This window comes from Saimiri boliviensis, chromosome 14 (assembly GCF_048565385.1).
Source record: "Saimiri boliviensis isolate mSaiBol1 chromosome 14, mSaiBol1.pri, whole genome shotgun sequence".
In the NCBI taxonomy this organism is placed as follows: domain Eukaryota; kingdom Metazoa; phylum Chordata; class Mammalia; order Primates; family Cebidae; genus Saimiri; species Saimiri boliviensis.
Window position 1 is genome coordinate 31,221,858 of NC_133462.1, and position 17,974 is coordinate 31,239,831.

Here is a 17,974-nt window from a genome sequence, read left to right on the forward strand (position 1 = left end):
ACCTCAGCTTGAAATGGTAGCAGGCGGGATTCTTAACCACTCCTCCCCAAAACCTTTTTTTTTTTTTTAAACCCCCCAAACCAAAGGAGGAAGGTCTTAATTGAACTGAAGAAGAAAAGCCGCTCAAAAGCGACTGATTTATTTGAACCTTCTGTACTGTAGCAGTCGCTCTTGGGGGCCTGGGTGGGGCGTCCTTCCCTTACACCCCACTTCCCCCCAGATACTTGCAGGTCTGCCTCAGGTGACCATTCCTGTAGGAGCTTCTTCGAGAAAGCAAGCAGTGTCCGCCCTGGACTTGCTGCGAGTCCTGGGGGCTACACTGGGTCCTGGGACTTGGAGCTTCTGCCCTGGAAATACTTCCTGTGTCCGCTGCTAGAATCTGGCCATTTGGTCCATATCATATATCATGTAGGTATTCGAGGAAAAACTAAAATACCCAAGCACGTACAGTAACATGGCTCTTTCCTGCAAACCAGGAAGGCAGATGCCTTTATTCCCTTTCTGCTTCCCAGGGTGTTTCTCCAAAGGGCCCCAGGTCCCTGGAGACCCATGGAATCTGTAATGGGCGACACCTGGTTCACCAGGACGTCCTGGATCCCACTGTGTGCTGCACTCTGGGCTGGAGAGCACCACGGGCGTGGGACGGTATTGGCTGGTGTTTGTGGTGTGCTGGGCCCAGCATTCACAGAGCTGAGCCTTGGACGTGCAGAGGCCATTGCCATGAGACGCAGACAGAGTGGTGGGGAACCCTGGTGGGGGGACTTCCCCATGGAGGGAGAGGCTGAGCAGAGGCAGGCAGGGGCTTGAGAGACTGGCGGAGGTCACTGTCGCTACCCCCTACAAACCCACAGGCTGGGGTGCAGGACACTATCTCACTGTTCCCCAGGGCGCCCCTGCCTGTGGCCTTGGTGGCTCCCTGCTCACATCTGCTCTGTCTCAGCCTAAACAGCAGACACTGATTATCTCGAAGTTCTAGAGGCTCAAAGTCTAAGATCAAGGCATCAGTGGGGGATTGGTTTCTTCTGAGGCCTCTCCTTGGCTTGGCACATCTTCACATGGCTGTTTCTGTGTGTGTAGGTCTGTGTCCTGACCTCTTTTGGTGAGGACAGTCATTGACCCTTTGACTTCATTTTAACTTCATTACCCATTTAAATATTCTATCTTCAAATATTCTAAGGCACAGGGGTTAAGACTTGAACATATATATGGATGATTGTTGGGACACAGCCCTTTGCTTAGATGAGGAAACTGAGGCTGAGAACAGCTGGTGCAAGGCTGGGGGTGGGGTGGCTGCCATGCCCCCCACCGTCTTCCAGGGCCACTCCCAGCCCCAGGTCTGGGCTGCAGAGCTGAACGCAGGCATGATGGGGAAGGGGCTGCAGTTTCTTCCCTGAGAAGGCCACTGCCGGTGATGGCCTTCCAGCTGGAAGTGCCTTCCTGACAGATGGACGAGCCATAGCCAGGAAAGAAACTCTGGGTTTGGGGGTTCCTGGGGAAGGAGCTGCCACCTAGACGAGGCTGGGGTGTCGTCCCCGAGCAGGGGGAAGCTTTCAAGAAGCCTGGGCAGGGTGCTGGGACCCGTCTGTGTTAAGAGGCCACTTTGCTGGGTGGGTTTGGCTCACAGGGAAGGGAGCCGAGCTGGTGGGTAGCCAGTAGGGATATGAGGCTTCGAGGGGCGGGAGGGTGGAGGTGAGGGGCCCTTGCCCACCCTCCATCCTGCTCAGGAGCCCCAGGGAGCCCCCTCCGCTCCCCGGTGGACAGCCTGGGATTCACAGGCAGGCCTCACTTGACCCCTCCCACCAGAGCTGCCTGCCCTTCCCTTTGGAGAGGAAAGGGGTCAGGCACCTCCAGGAGACCTAGCAGTGAGGCCTTGGCTTCCCCTTGGCTCATGCCTCAGGAATGGCCCTGCGGGGGAGGTGGCCTCGAGGTTAGGGTGGGAGGTAGTTCTTCAAGGCCAGCGGAACCAGCAGCCTGGGCCAGATCACCCTGCTCTCTGCAGCCCTAGGGAGGTGGGGGTCAGGGAGGAGGAGGCTGCGGTAGAGCTGACGGTAGGAAGGACACCTGGGGATAGAGAAGCGAGACACCTAGAAAGCTCGAGTGTGGGGACTGCCCTGAGAGGGCAGGCACTGCCCCTCTGGGGAAGGGTCTCCAGCATGGCTTGTCCACAGGTTTTGGCAAAGGTGGTCTGTGTGGGCCCCTTCCAGATCCCAGGGCCCCTTTTGCTAACTGGACCTTGGGGCTGACCGTGAGTTGATTTGAGGCCACAGAGGGAGACTGAGGCCAGGCCTCTCCCTCCTACCTTTCTCATAGAAAGTGAGAGTGGAAGTCCTAATAGAGCCCAGGACAGCTCGCCCTCCCACCCCGAGGAGGAGCCTCTTAGATGGACTCGCACAGAGTCTGGAAAAGTCTCCCGAAGCCGGTGGCCAGAGGTCAGCCAAGGATGCCACGGCGACCCTGGTGGAACCTCGTGGGGACGGGCGGAGGCAGGCAGGCAGGCTGCAGGGGTGTGTCTCCCAAGTCCTGTGCAAACCTTGGGAAGGAAGGCAGTTTTTCCCTGAATACACGAAGAGCGAGCAGCAGTCCTTATGCTGGCCCACCAGCTCCAGCTGACACGGAACTGCCCGTTGAGAGACAAGTGAGCTTCCGTTTCCAGAAGCAGGGCTACAGGCAAGCAGGGCGACAGGCCGGGTTCTCACCGGGTCACATTGGGCATGGTGGTGCAGGACACTGGGTGGGGGCAGACCCCTGGGGTCCCAGGAATGTCACTTGTTTGGCACCCTTCTCCTCATTTCCGCTTCACAGATAAGGACACCAAGGCCAGCTGGGAGGAGGCAATTACCCTTGCCAAGGCCCAGCGCTAAAGGTGGCAGATGTGGGCTGTGGCCCCAGAGCCCTCAGGGACACCTGGAGCCTCAAAAATGAGGCCTGGGGTGGTTGAGCTGTTGGGGGAGCAGAGGGAACGGCTTTAGATCTGGGCGTGGAGAGGGACTGAGGCTGGCCTGCGTGAGCTCGTCCTGCGGGAGGAAGGCAGTTGTCCTGGGCTCAGGTGGTGTGTGGGGCAGGTGTGGCTGGGGACCAGAGTGCTCTCTGGAGGTGCAGCCAGAGGTCCAGGGTCAGCCCTGGAGGGGCAGGTGGTTCTTGGTTTCTTTCCATACATTAGCTTTGAAACTTCCTGAGTTAATACATTGGAATCATGTTACGTATTATTGAGCCTCCAGTCTGGTGTGCTGCATGAACCACAGTGAATGTCTGCCGTGACTACCCAGGGTCCCCGTTGGGCAAATAGAGGGGTATCAGACAGGAGCATGGAGTCAGCCTGGCTGGCCTGCAAAACTGCAGATACTGGAAGGCCCCTCGGGTGGGACCTCCAGATCGCCAAACAGATCTGGACAGGCCTCTGCTTCTTGGTGGAATGTTCCGGTACATTGGCAGGTTGCATTGGGAAAAGCCATGCGTCCTCAGGCCACATCCCTCATGCCTTTTCCTTTTCCTCCATTTCTGAACACTTTTCTCTCACCTACCTGTCAAGATATGCCTTGCTGGGACCCGGGCATCCTGGAGTTCCCTGCTTGGCAGAAGCCCAGAAAGGCCCAGACACACCCTGCCCCTTGGAGCCACCGACACCAGAGGGGCAGAAGTGGGGGCTAAAAAAGAACTTAAGGCCAGGCGCAGTGGCTCAAGCACTTTGGGAGACTGAGGCAGGCAGATTGCTTGAGGCCACGAGTTCGAGGCTAGCCTGGGCAACATGGCAAAACCCCGTCTCTACAAAAAAAAAAAAAAATACAACAATTAGACAGGCATGGTGGCTCATGCCTGTGGGAGGCCGAGGTGGGAGGACCACTTGAGCCCTGGGGGCCAAGGCCACAGTGAACCATGATTGCACCACTGCACTCCAGCCTAGGCGACAGAGAGAGACTCTGTCTCAGAAAAAAGAACTTAAACCCCAGTGTGGCAGAGCTGTATGCAGATCTTCATAACTAACGCGCCTCATAACCATACCACGTTATGAAACTAATCTCTCCTTTTCATTTGCAAGTAATACCCCTCCTCTTTTTTTTTTTTTTTTTTTGACTGTTAGAAGCTTGCAGTTTATTTTTCTGCTCAGCCATGATTTTGAAAAACAGTATGTTAATAAACGTGTCGCCATGCTACAATGAATCTGTTCGAAACATACCTGCATGCAGACTGTTTCAGGACGACTCAAGTTTGAGCTGCTCTGTGTGTGTTGTGTTTGGGAGTCATCTGAATTGTTTTTCCTGTGTCGTTCACAACCTGTTAAGCCCCTGGGATAAAGCTGATTAAAACTGGGACTCCCCAGGGTACCCCCGTCCCATCTGTTAGCTGCGTTCCAAGCTCTTCCCAGAAAGGCTGCGCCCACCGGCATTCTGCTATCCGGGTGAGTAACTCATATTTCTTTCTTTCTCCTTTTTTTCTCCTGAACTTTCCAGGTAAAAGTACACCTGTAAGCCAGCTTGGTTCCGCAGACTTTCCCGAGGCCCCTGATCCATTCCAGCCACTCGGGGCTGACAGCGGCGACCCGTTCCAAAGTAAAAAGGGGTTTGGGGACCCGTTTAGTGGAAAAGACCCATTTGTCCCCTCCTCTGCAGCTAAACCTTCTAAGGCCTCTGCCTCGGGCTTTGCAGACTTCACCTCTGTAAGTTGAGTTCTCTCCCCACCGGGCCACCCCTCCAACCCTCCGCTTGCAGCTTTCTTGGGGTTTTTGTCTTCTTTTAAAGGCAAACCTCCCAGCGTCTCTAGCCTCTTGGTACCTCACACTCTCTGTCCCTCGAGTTATTTATTCCACACTGCCGCTTCTGTAAGAAGAACAGTTTCTCAATAAAAAAAAAGAAAAAAGAAAAACAGCCGCAGTTTGGATGCTCGATCATAAAGGCACGGTATTCTTCCAGCCGGGAGGCGGGACGTGTCTGTCCTTCCCGGTAGATTCTTTGTATTATTTCTGTCGCACCAAGGCTGTTGTGTTCACTGATTTTTGGAAGCCAAGATGTCAAACACTTCCGAAGTTTGAGAAGAAGAGTGCAAAAGTTACATTAGGGTTTTGCCGTCCCCCCAAAAAGTCCTTTGTGCACAAGTTCTCACAGTCCTGCTCAGTGCATTTTGTGCCACAAATACAAATTGAAGGACTTCAGGCAGATCACAGCAGGGAAGAGCAATTTGATTTTTTTTTTTTTTTTTAAAGCTTGTTAATTTCAGTTACCAGCTCCAGTGAAAAAAGAAATGCGGTCTAGAACAACCACTCTGAAAGCTAAGACAGAAAGCGCTCAAAAAAGCCATTTAGCAAAGTTAAGTGCCTTTTGAGAAGCGAATCCCGGGATTTTGAAAGCCTGGCTTTGTTTTTCTCTGGGTGAAAAATATTCCAGATTGTAAGCGGCTTCGAGGAGTTTTCCGTAGCTTCCTTAATATACGAAATCTTGTTCTCTGAGAGTCTCAGGTGTCATCTTCCCAGATCAGTTTCACTGTGTGTTACGCACCCGCTTCTTCCTTTGAGCTTGTGAGTTCCTTCACCATTAGGTGTGAGACGTGCTATTTATAGATGCTCTAACTCCTGGGATGTCTCTTTGAACACAAGTCCTGCCATATCAATGCCCAGAGAGCAACCAATTTGTTTCTGAGCCATCTTGATGATCTCTACAGTGCACAGCTATCCTGTGGCTTATTTATCAATTTATTTATTTCAGTAACAGGGTCTCGCTGTGTTGCCCAGGCTGGACTGCAATGGCACGATCATAGCTCACTCGTAACCTCAAGCGATCCTCCCGTCTCAGCCTCCTGAGTAGCTGGGGCTACAGGTGTGCAACACCATGCCAGACTAATTTTTGATTTTTTTTTTGTAGAGATGAGGTCTTGCTTTGTTGCCTGGGCTGGTCTGGAACCCCTGGCCTCAAGTGATCCCCCCACCTTGGCCTTCCGAAGTGCTGGTATTACGCGTGACTGGCTCATGTGGCTTATTTCAATCCACCAAGACCCTGACTTGTTTTGTTTTTGTTTTTGAAACAGAGTCTCGCTCTGTCACCCCAGGCTGGAATGCAGTGGTATGATCTCAGCTCACTGTAACCTCTGTCTCCTGGGTTCAAGCGATTCTCTTGCCTCAGCCTCCCGAGTAGCTGGGACTATAGGCATGTGCCACCATGCCCAGCTAATTTTTTGTATTTTAGTAGAGATGGGGTTTCATTATGTTGGCCGGGATGGTCTCAATCTCTTGACCTCAGGTGATCCGCCGACCTCGGCCTCCCATAATGCTGGGATTACAGCCAACAGGCCCGGCCAAACCTGACCTGTTTCTGGCTCTGGGTGACCCATAAATGTTTCACAACTGCAGTGAGTTTGATTTTTATTGACCCTAGATGTGCATTGGGGATGTATGCAAAATGGTGACGTTGTTAATAAAAGCCAGAAACAAAACTTGCTTTATCTAGAGTTTCTCGAATAGCCCTTCATTTATTTTCTGGTGGAAAAATATTAAATGCTGATTAAAAAACAAACAAACCGAACTCTTCACACATGACTCAGGTACTCTGTCGTGGGTAGGGAAAAGTTAGGTAAGAGGGGTGAACGGCAGCTTGAAGAAATGACTGTTCTCTTTCTGAAATTCAGAGTTCTGTTTCCTGTGATCCTAACCCCCAGAGGGCTCATTTTTTCTAAAACATAAAAAGAAAAACCACCCAAGGTTTCAGGGTATCATTTGGCTTAACCTTTCTGGTTGTTCCAGAACAATTGTTAACTTCAGTTTTGAAACAGTGCCAGCCACTTTATCACCCTCATCTCCAGGTAGGAAATCAAATTCCACCCAGGCCTGATTGCAGCCCTGCTGGTTTCTGGTTTTCTTTTTGTCCCCCCTATTTTTTTGGCTTTTACATTTTCTTTTTCTTTTCTTTTCTTTTTTTTTTTTTTTTTTTTTTTTTGAGACAGAGTCTTGTTCTTGTTGTCCAGGCTGGAGTGCAGTGGCATGATCACAGCTCACTGCAACCTCCACTTTCTGGGTTCAAGCGATTCTCCTGCCTCAGCCTCCCGAGTAGCTGGGACTATAGGTGCTCGCCACCACACCCAGCTAATTTTTGTATTTTTTTTTTTTTTTTTTTTGAGACGGAGTTTCGCTCTTGTTACCCTGGCTAGAGTGCAATGGCGCGATCTCAGCTCACCGCAACCTCCGCCTCCTGGGTTCAGGCAATTCTCCTGCCTCAGCCTCCTGAGTAGCTGGGATTACAGGCACGCGCCACCATGCCCAGCTAATTTTTTGTATTTTTAGTAGAGACGGGGTTTTACCATGTTGACCAGGATGGTCTCGATTTCTCGACCTCGTGATCCACCCGCCTCGGCCTCCCAAAGTGCTGGGATTACAGGCTTGAGCCACCGCGCCCGGCCTAATTTTTGTATTTTTAGTAGAGATGGGGCTTCACCGTGTTGGCCAGGCTGGTCTCAAACTCCTGACCTCATGATCCGTCTACCTCGGCCTCCCAAAGTGCTGGGATTTCAGGCGTGAGCCACTGTGCCCGGCCTGGTTTTTACATTTTCAGAGGTGGGTCTTACTCTGTCACCCAGGCTGGAGTGCAGTGGTGCCATCACAGCTTCACTGCAGCCTTGACCTCCCAGGCTCAAGCAATCATCCCACCTCAGCCTCCCACGTAGCTGGGACCTCAGGTGTGCACCGGTGCATCTGGCTAATTTTATTTTACTTTATTTATTTTATTTTTTTAAGAGATGGGTTCTTGCCCAGGCTGGAGTATAGTGGCTATTCACAGGCATGATCCTACTACTAATCAGCACGGGAGTTTTGACCTAGGCCAGTTCACCACTTCTTAGGCAACCTGATGGTCCCCCGCTCCCAGGAGGTCACCATATTGATGCCAAACTTAGTGCAGACACCTGATCGGCATAGCACACTACAGCCCAGAACTCCTGGGCTCAAGCGATCCTCCCACCTCAGTGTCCTGAGTAGCTGGGACTACAGGCACGTGCCACCGCGCCCAGCTGCATCTGGCTAATTTACAAATGTTCTTGTAGAGACAAGATCTCACTTTATTACCCAGGGTGGGCTTTGAACTCTGTGCTCAAACACTCCTCCTGCCTTGGCCTCCCAAAGTGTTAGGATTATAGGCCTGTTTTCTGTTTAAAATGACTTTTCCCACTGCAAATACCCATTTTTTCCAGAGGAAATTATTAGATAGTGTACTTCAGCCACTCTGAAGGAATGGGGTGAGGACAGGACCCTTAATTGTTTTTGTTTGTCTCCTTGGGTTGAATCGTTGTTTAAAATCATCCATGACCAGCCCTCCTCTGGGTACTCGAGATGTCTCTCCATGTTTATGGCATTTAGGGGGCTCCGCCGATCGGCCGGTGGTTTCTGGGTTCACTGGAGCTGGAATATTTGTGCTAACTTATTAGAGGGTACAGCTGCTTTCTCTGGTTTGAATACTTCCACTTCCCTGAGCAAATGCCAAGAGGGCTCTGACTGCCCAGCAGACTGGCAGCATGACTTTCAGCACGGACGTTCTGAGACTGGTGTCCAGGCTGCGTTTTCACCTGTGCAGGGACAGCCCCGTCCACGTTGGCAGTCAGGGAGGCCCAGGTCACCCACACCTCACTTGGGGAGGTGGTGCCCTGGCCGTGCCTCACCAGAACCCTCTAATTTACAAGCCCTGAATTTCCATCAGTGGATTATTTGTGCTTGTGGCAGTTCCCGGGAAACTTCTTCCCTCTCTGGTATTTCTTTAAAAGCAGGTCTGTCTGTCTCAGGCAAACGTGTTCATTAGGAAGTGGCATTTCTAGGTTAGCAGAATGGTTCTTTTGGAAGTTCGCATTAAGAGCAGTGCAAATATCAGATCAGCTAAGCCGTGCTTTGAATTATCGAAGGAGTTGAATGCAATTTCAATGTCAGAACAAGTGAACGAATGGGAGGTGGCTAGATGTGTCCTGCACACAGTGCGTTGGAAGTGCCATCAGACGCCTTGGAGCGCAGGTGTCTGTTCCTGGTGAGGACAGGTGCCAGGTGCCTCCCGGGCCGTCCTATCACCCAGCGTGCCGAGCTGTCTGAACTGTGGATTTCCAAGAGGCTGCCGAGATGAACCACTCACCATGCACCCTGAGCAGGCAGGCCTCGTGAGGGCCATATCTCAGAAGGGCAGTGTCCCGCCCCTGCAGTGTCTCAGTTCCATGGTAGTGCCAGAGGGAAGCAAAAATCAGACAGAGCTGGTATGAATCCCAGCTGCTATTGGTTTTGCAGTGGCCACACCCACAGGCAGCCAGACTGTGGCCCACGTGACCCACCCAGGTCCAAGAACTGGAAGGTGGCCCCACCCAGGGCTAAGACAGCAGACACAGAGGGATCCGCCTTGGAGCCCCCTTTCTGGACAGCTCTTCCCAACCTCACAGCCCATCCTGCCTCCTAAGTGCCCGCAGACCTCACCAATGCAAGTCTCCAGCATGGATTCGTGAGCTGGCCTTGAACCACTGGACTCTGAAGACATTGGGAACTTTCCTACTGATACCTTTCATTTGGAAAGACCCCGCAAGCAGAAGGCGCTTCAGTGACACTACGACATGGGGGCTCAGCGGGGCCAGAGAAGGCAGCGGGGGTGGGGGCTATGGTTCAGACCCAGCAGGCTGGTTACCTGGCGGCTCCTGGCTTTGATCTGGATCCGGGCGAACTTTACCATGAGCTCCTGCCCACCCCGCCCTCAAGACTGGTGGAGGCTGAGGCCCGCGTCAGCAGCGCCATCTCCCTCCCACTGTTGTCAGCAGCGCCGTGGAATAATCTCCGCCCGCACTTGTTGTTTTTTCCTTGTTTTTCTCCCCGTGAGGTGTTGGAAAATTCCCCAAAGTGGGGCGGGAGGTGGGGAAACGCTTCTCTGTGCCCATGGCAGTAACACAGTGGCAGGAGGAGTTCGACCTGGAGACTCGTCAGACCCCTACGTGTTTAGCTGGGCGGCGCCTCTAAGAAGTCAAGACTCAGCCCTTCCTCCCAGAGACATCTTGGTACCGACACTCCGCCTGCCCCCGTTTGGGTCCTGAGGCCAGCTAGAGGGAGGCCTCCAGGGCTCTGCGTCCTCCTCCCAGCCAGGTTCCTTGCACCCACCCGCTCCTGCACCCGGCCCAGCCCCTCCGGCCCTGCCATCTGGCCCTCGTCTCTCCTGCCCCTTGCTCTTGCCACCATCAAGCCATGAAACATCCAGACACTGCCAATCCGATCACCCAACTCACTGGCCCACGGAGCCTCCGTGGGAAAATCCCAGCTCCTTTCTTAGGCCCACAAGCCCCTCAGTCTGGCTTATCCCCCTCCATGCTTCGTCCTGGAGATCCCAAGGTTAGGCACTGGGCCTCACACCCGGAACCCCACAAGGACGCATCCTCTCTGTCAGCTTCAGCTGCCAGCCATGCGCCCCGACCTGCCATGGCCTGGGGGAAAAAAGTCTATAGAGTGTGAGCCACCCCTTCACTGGCCTGAGTGTGCCCAGCTGTCAGAGGGATGAGATGACAGCAGGCCCACCTCCCGGTTGTCACACAGACCTAGTGTTATGTGTGGTGGAGAGCCGTGAGCGTTTCTGTGTGCCTCCTTCTCTGCACTCCGGGGAGCCTGCAGGGGCCTCCTCAAGAGCCTGGGTCCCAGATCGTGCTGGGATTGTTTGTATATTTCTGCTCCCAAGGGTGCCTTGGGAAGACCCACCGCACGTGTTATCATTGGTGTTACTCCAGCGTTGAGCAGAGAGCTGGTCAGAGGCAGTGTGTCGCAGCAAGATGTTCATAAGGGAATCCTTTTAGTCTCTTAAGTGGCAGCAGCTTTCCTGGGGGTGGGGGGGCGAGGATGCCAGCGACCTCTCAGGGAAGTCCAGGACACAGGGATCCACCCTAGGGGAAGAGCTTGTGGCTTTTCTTTTCATAACTAATGTATTTTGGATCGTTTGTAATCACCTATCTCAGCATCAAGATGGTTTTCTCCCTTTTTTAAGTTTTTATTTTAACTGAACATTTTAGAAAAATACCCCAAGAATAAAGATTTGACTAAATGGCAGTGTGACTGCCACGGCTTTTCTCAGTGTTCTGATAGAAAACGACCCTCAGAGGGTCTGGGAGTGCTCCGAAGTGCTGCGTTCCCAGACTGCAGAATTAATCTGCGCTGCGGGCTTTAGAGCTGTGCGTGCTCGAACTTCCCCATCTCTGCACCTCTTGGCCACCAACATCAAGGGTTCATCCTCACTTCTCTGCGTGGGGCTGGGTGGCTGGTTTCTCTGAGGCCCAGAGGTCACGGTTAAGGTCACACTTAATCACATGCACTCCGTCTGCTCCGCCTTCCAGATGTGGGGCCTGAGCCAGGCTCTCACACCCACTGGACCCAGCCAAGACACTTTCCCCTTGCACATCGGATCCTCCGAGGGGCGGTGGGCAGGCCCCTGCCCCCTCCCACATATTCCCTGCCCCTTGCCACACATTCCCTGCCTCCCTCCAGCCTACAGGTCCTAGCCCCAGGACCACATCACCCACTCTCCGTTTTTCCTTTGCAGTTTGGCAATGAGGAGCAGCAGCTGGCGTGGGCCAAGCGGGAGAGCGAGAAAGCGGAACAGGAGAGGCTGGCTCGGCTGCGGCGGCAGGAGCAGGAGGACCTGGAACTGGCCATCGCGCTCAGCAAGGCTGACATGCCCGCTGCCTAGGCGCGGGCTGTGCGCGGGCGGGACAGGGCATGGGCGGGTTCCAGAGAGGGGACAGTGCGGATGTCTACACACACACACACACACACACACACCATATCTACACACACACACACACACACACACACACACACACACACACACACACACACACACACTGTAGCCACCGTACACCGACGGCCAGGACTGGAAGGCTTGTTCAGGGTGAGCAAACTCGGCTGCAAGGCCTAGAGAGGCCCCATCTCCTGGGGAAGCCCTTACAGGGGCTGTGCCCCACGTCTGCAGGTCCCTCTCTCCCATGTGCCATCCCCCCAGGGCTGACTGTGTCCAGCTCTTCCTCTGGGAATGACCACATGGTCAGCCCAGGTGAGGAAGCACCCGCAGCCTCCCCACCGCCTCCCCACTCATAGCTGCAGACATCCCCGCCCGCCCGTCCACGCATCAGTCAGACACTCCCCCAGCGGTGTATGCATTCATTGTATAAAATGAAGTTTGAATGATTAATATAAATATTTTAATACAAAACAAGAGAAGCTTCTTTAATCTCTGTAAACACTGTTTCTCCTGCAGTCGTATCAGGAAGCGGATCAACCTTGCAAAAATAGGTGGAATGTTGCTCTTTAAATGTTAAATTTTTACCTTTTTGTTTCTTTGGTATTTTTTTTTTAAGAGACAGGATCTTCTCATGTTGCCCAGGCTGCCTAGACCCAAAACAATCCTCCTGTCTCAGCCTCCCAAAGTGTTGGGATTACAGGCGTGAGCCACCAAGCCTTGCCCATTTTTGTGTTTTAACCAACTTTGTCTTTTAGGACAGTTTTAAATTCGCAGAAAAATTGCAAAGAAGATAGAAAGGGCATAAGCCCCTTAGACAATTTACCCTTAAAAAATTTTTTTTGGGACAGCGTCTGAGCTCTGTCACCCCGGGTGAAGTGCAGTGGCGTGATCTCAGCTCACTACAGCCTCCGCCCCCTGGGCTAAGCCATCCTACCCCCTCAGCCTCTGAAAGGGCTGGGATTACCGTGCCTGGCTAGTTTTAAATTTGCAGAAAGATTGCAAAAATAAAAATAAATAAAAAACAAACGGTGGCCAGGCACAGTGGCTCATGCCTATAATCCCAGCACTTTGGGAAGCCAAGGCAGGTGGATCACAAGATCAAGAGATCAAGACCATCCTGGCCAACATGGTGAAACCCTGTCTCTACTAAAAATACAAAAATTGGCTGGGCGTGGTGGTGCATGCCTGTAATCCCAGCTACTCAGGAGGCTGAGGCAGGAGAATCGCTTGAACCTGGGAGGCAGAGGTTGCAGTGAGCCGAGATCATGCCACTGCACTCCAACCTGGGTGACAGAGTGAGACTCCTTCTCAAAAAAACCAAAAAGCAAAGGGTTTCCATTAACCCCTTAGAGAGTTTATCCTATTTTTAATATCTTACATTATGCATTACTTACGTCCCAATTAATGAACCAGTATGGATTATTATTAAACTAGAGTCCACACTTTATTCAGAATTGCTGTTTTTTGACCAGGCGTGGTGGCTCACGCCCATAATCCCAGCATTTTGGGAGGCCAAAGCAGGGAGATCATCTGTAGTCAGGGGTTTGAGACCAGCCTGGCCAACATGTCACTACTAAAAAAAGATAAAAATTACCCAGGGGTGGTGACGCACACCTGTAATCTCAGCTATTTGGGACGCTGAGAAAGGAGAATCAGTCGAACTCAGGAGCTGGAGGGAGGTTGCAGTGAGCTGAGGTCTCACCATTGCACTCCAGCAACAAGAAAGACATGCTGTCTCAAAAAATAGAATTACAGGCCATGCGGTGGCTCACGCCTGTAATCCCAGCCCTTTGGGAGGCTGAGGCAGATGGATCATTTGAGGTCAGGGGTTCAAGACCAGTCCGGCCAAGATGGTGAAACCCCATCTCTACTAAAAATACTAAAAAATTAGCCAGGCGTGGTGGCTTGTGCCTGTAATCCTAGCTACTCAGGAGACTAAGGCAGGAGAATCATTTAAGCCTGGGAGGTGGAGGTTGTGGTGAGCCAAGATCACACCTCTGCCCTCCAGTCTGGGCGACAGAGTAAGACTCTGTCTAAAAAAAAAGGCCAGGCGCCGTGGCTCACGCCTGTAATCCCAGCACTTTGGGAGGCCGAGGCGGGTGGATCACAAGGTCAAGAGATCGAGACCATTCTGGTTAACATGGTGAAACCCCGTCTCTACTAAAAATACAAAAAATTAGCTGGGCATGGTGGCGCGTGCCTGTAATCCCAGCTACTCGGGAGGCTGAGGCAGGAGAATTGCGTGAACCCAGGAGGCGGAGGTTGCGGTGAGCCGAGATCACGCCATTGCACTCCAGCCTGGGTAACAAGAGCAAAACTCCATCTCAAAAAAAAAAAAAAAAAAAAAAAGGCTCTGTTTCTTCCTAATGTCCTTTTTCTGTCCCAGGATACCCCATGACATTCAGCTGTCACATCTCTTTAGGCTTCCCTGGGCTGTGTGAGTTTCTCAAACGTTCTGTGTTTTTGATGCTCTTGATAGTTACAGGGAGAACTGATCAGGTGCTCTGTAGAATGTCCCTCCACTGGGATTTGTCTGATGTTTTTCCCATGACTAGATGGGGAGCTGGGCTTGGGGGAGGAGGACCACAGAGACGAAGTGCCTTGACATTATTTAATGACATCAAAGATCCATGTCATCAACGTGACTTAACAGTGCTGGTATTGACACTGACCCACTGGACATAGAATTGTTTTTGTCTATTAATTTATTTTATTTTGAGATGGAGTTTCGTTCTTGTCACCCAGGCTGGAGTGCCATGGCACAATCTTGGCTTGCTGCAGCCTCCGCCTCCCAAGTTCAAGCAATTCTCCTGCCTCAGCCTCCCAAGTAGCTGGTATATTACAGGCGCCTGCCACCACGTCTGGATAATTCTTTGTATTTTTAGTAGAGATGGGGTTTCACCATGTTGACCAGGCCGGTTTGGAACTCCTGGCCTAAGGTAGATTCAGTTTTAAAAAGCAGCTTTTCAAGCTCAGATATTTTGTTACATAGACTCATCTCGGCAAATAATTCATGACATTGAAAATAACAGGCCTGGCTCAGTGGCTCACGCCTGTAATCCCAACACCTTGGGAGGCTAAGGTGGGTGGATCACCTAAGGTCGGGAGTTTGAGACCAGACTGACCAACATGGAGAAACCCTGTCTCTACTAAAAATACAAAATCAGTGAAGTGTGGTGGTGCACGCCTGTGATCCCAGCACTTTGGGAGGTGGAGGTGAGGGGATCACCTGAGGTCAGGAGCTTGAGGCCAGCCTGGCCCACATAGCGAAACCTTGTCTCTACTAAACATACAAAAATTATCTGGGCATCGTGGCAGGCACCTGTAATCCCAGCTATTTAGGAGGCTGAGGCAGGAGAATCGCTTGTACCTCACAAGTGGAGGTTGCAGTAAGCTGAGATTGCACCATTGCACTCCAGCCTGGGCGACAGAGTGAGACTCAGACTCAAAAAAAAAAAAAAAAAAAAATCTACGTACGAGACTGAACCCACTCAGTTCAAACCTGTGTTGTTCAAGGGTCACCTGTAAACCATCAACTGAAGTTTATGGCAGATTTTGGGGGAATGTAGAGATTCCAAGCCCCTCTTCCAGGTTACAGACCCTGGAGAGTCCCTGCGGTCCTGGAGATGAGGGTGCTGGGAGGGGACGTTTCCTTGGCGCCCATGGAATAGCCTTGCTTTGTGGATCGGGGGCCTGTTGGGGCCTCATGGGCTTTGCAACCTCTGAGGGGTCCCTAGCTGTCTCTGCAAAAGTGAACAGCTTCCTGAAAGTGGTCGTGGCTGGAGGCAATCCCCAAGACTTCCTTCCTCCTGGAGGAATACCCCAGAGTGCCGTGACAGATCCCTTTGGGTAAGGTGCTGAATCACCTCTCCCCAGGGTGGTTACAGCTTTGGCACCATTTGAAGGAAGGTGAGGCCTACACTCTGTATTAGGTTTTGGACGCCACAGTTTTCACAGCGATTCAACTTCCATCATCTTGTTGGAAACTGTTAACCCATTTTCCTGATGGGAAAATTGAGACTTCGTTTCCTGTAGTTATTTGCCCAGAGCTCCGAAGCCAGCCAGGGGCGGAGGCCCGTTTTGCTGATTTGAGAAAGAATTGAGGGTTTCTTAGAAAACTCGAGGGTTTCTAGTTTCTTGTTGTCTTCTTATTTGCATATTCACCGTACCCAGAAGAGGCAGGTGATGGCTCTTGATATCTTAGAAATGGAAAACCATGTACTGAATTAGGAGCTCCTACCCAGGGGATGGGACTTTTTAGGGAAATCAGTGAACCCCTGAATGCACATTTGTGGGTTTTATTGTATGTGGGTTTGCAGAGTGTTCATCAATTTTATCTTTTTTTCTCCCCCCTTTTTTAGAGATGGGGGTCTCGCTCTGTCACCCAGGCTGGAGTGCAGTGGTGAAATCAGAGCCCTCTGCAGCCTTGAACTCCTGCACTCAAGCGATCGTCCTGCCTTACCCTCCTGAGCAGATGGGACTACGGGTGTGTGTGCCACCACACCCGGCTAATTTTTTTTTTTTTTTTTTTTTTTTTAAATAGAAACAGGGTCTCACTATGTTAGCCAGGCTTATCTCTAACTCCTGACCCCAAGTGACCCTCCCACCCCAGCCTCCCAAAGTTCTGTTGGCATTACAGGTGTGAGCCACTGCGCCCGGCCCCCATCTGATTTTTATTTTATTATTATTTTTTGGACAGAGTTTTGCTCTTGTTGCCCAGACTGGAGCACAGTGGTGTGATCTCGGCTCACCGCAACCTCCGCCTCCCAGGTTCAAGCAATTCCTCTGCCTCAGTCCTCCGAGTAGCTGGGATTACAGGCACCCACCACCATGCCCGGTTAATTCTGTATTTTTAGTAGAGATGGGGTTTCTCCAGGTTGATCAGGCTGGTCTCAAACTCTCAACCTCCGGTGATCCACCCACCTCAGCCTCCCAAAATTCTGGGATTATAGGGATGAGCCACCACGACCAGCCACCATCTGATTTTTAAAGAGGTCCTCAGACCCCCTAAAATGTTAGAAGCCAGTTTTAAATCCTGTTTTTTTCCTTCCCTGCTACACACACACACACACACACACACACACACACACACACACAGTCCCCTGCTGTGTAAATAATCAACATCAAATCCATGAATCCACTGCTTTCCCGTTGGCTCTGTCTCTTCTGTGGCAGAGGACACTCATGCCCTTTCCTGAAGAACAGAGTATCCAGTTGGAACAAATGTAGAATGAAAATTTCCAAACATAACAGTTGACAAGGATAGTAAACACCCCCGCCCCGTCACCCCTCTGCCCAGCGTCACCTCATCCAGATTTTCCACATTTGCCTCGTGGCTGTCTTCCTTTGCTCTGGAGAAGGGCTTGAGGGCAAGCTGGAGTCAGGATGCCATTTCACCCACGTGCAGCGAAGCACGCGCCACTCTGTGTGGGGACTGACATGCCAAGGTCACGCCTGAGAAAATTGAACAATTTTCCTTCTGTCCATCAGATCTTTATATAAGAGGCAACTTTTTTTTTTTTCAAATAGTTTTTTTTTTGTTTTTGTTTTTGTTTTTTTGAGATGGAGTCTCCCTCTTGTTGCCCAGGCTGGAGTGCAGTGGTGTAACCTCGGATCACTGTAACCTCCACCTCCTAGGTTCAAGCGATTCACCGGAGTAGCTGGGATTACAGGCACAAGCCACCATGCTCGGCTAATTTTTGTGTTTTTAGTAGAGACAGGGTTTCACTATGTTGGCTGGTCTCGAACTCTCAACCTCAGGTGATCCACTCACCTTGGCCTCCCACAGTAATAGGATTACAGGCATGAGCCATCGTGCCCAGCCCTTTTTCAAGTAGTTTTGATCTAGGGTTGGTTGAATCAGCAAATACAGAAACTTCCAATACAGCAGGCAAGAGGCAACTTTTATTTTATTTTTATTTATTTTAGAGAAAGAGCCTCATTTTATTTTTTTTATTTATCTTTAGAGAAAGAGCCTCACTCTGTCGCTCAGGCTGGAGTGCAGTGGTGCGATCTTAGCTCACTGCGGCTTTGACTTCCTGGGCTCAAGTGATCCTCCCACGTCAGCCTCCCAAGTAGCTGGGACTAGAGGTGTGCACCACCACACCTGGCTAATATTTTTAAAAAATTTATTTTTAGAGATGGGGTCTCGCTGTGTTGCCCAGGCTGGTCTCAAATTCCTGACCTCAAGGAATCCTTCCACCTTGGCCTCCCAAAGTGCTGGGATTACAGGCATGTGCTGCTGCACCAGGCCGCAAGAGGCA

At 51.5% G+C, this 17,974-nt stretch overlaps 1 protein-coding gene across 11 annotated transcripts in view; it reads left to right on the forward strand.

The window, feature by feature from the left end:
• EPS15L1 (epidermal growth factor receptor pathway substrate 15 like 1) overlaps window positions 1-17,968 on the forward strand; it is a 125,695-nt gene extending 107,727 nt beyond the window's left edge. For 3 of the 11 annotated variants that reach the window (XM_039465668.2, XM_074384449.1, XM_039465669.2), the window contains one exon: window positions 4,449-6,429. In XM_039465668.2, the coding sequence (XP_039321602.1) occupies window positions 4,449-4,663 (215 nt within the window). In that variant the 3' untranslated portion in view covers window positions 4,664-6,429. Of the gene's footprint in view, window positions 1-4,448; window positions 6,430-11,513 lie in introns of those variants that run through there. The other 8 variants (XM_039465664.2, XM_074384451.1, XM_039465662.2 and 5 more) reach the window with 6 other exon arrangements.
• The last annotated feature ends 6 nt before the right edge of the window (window positions 17,969-17,974 follow it).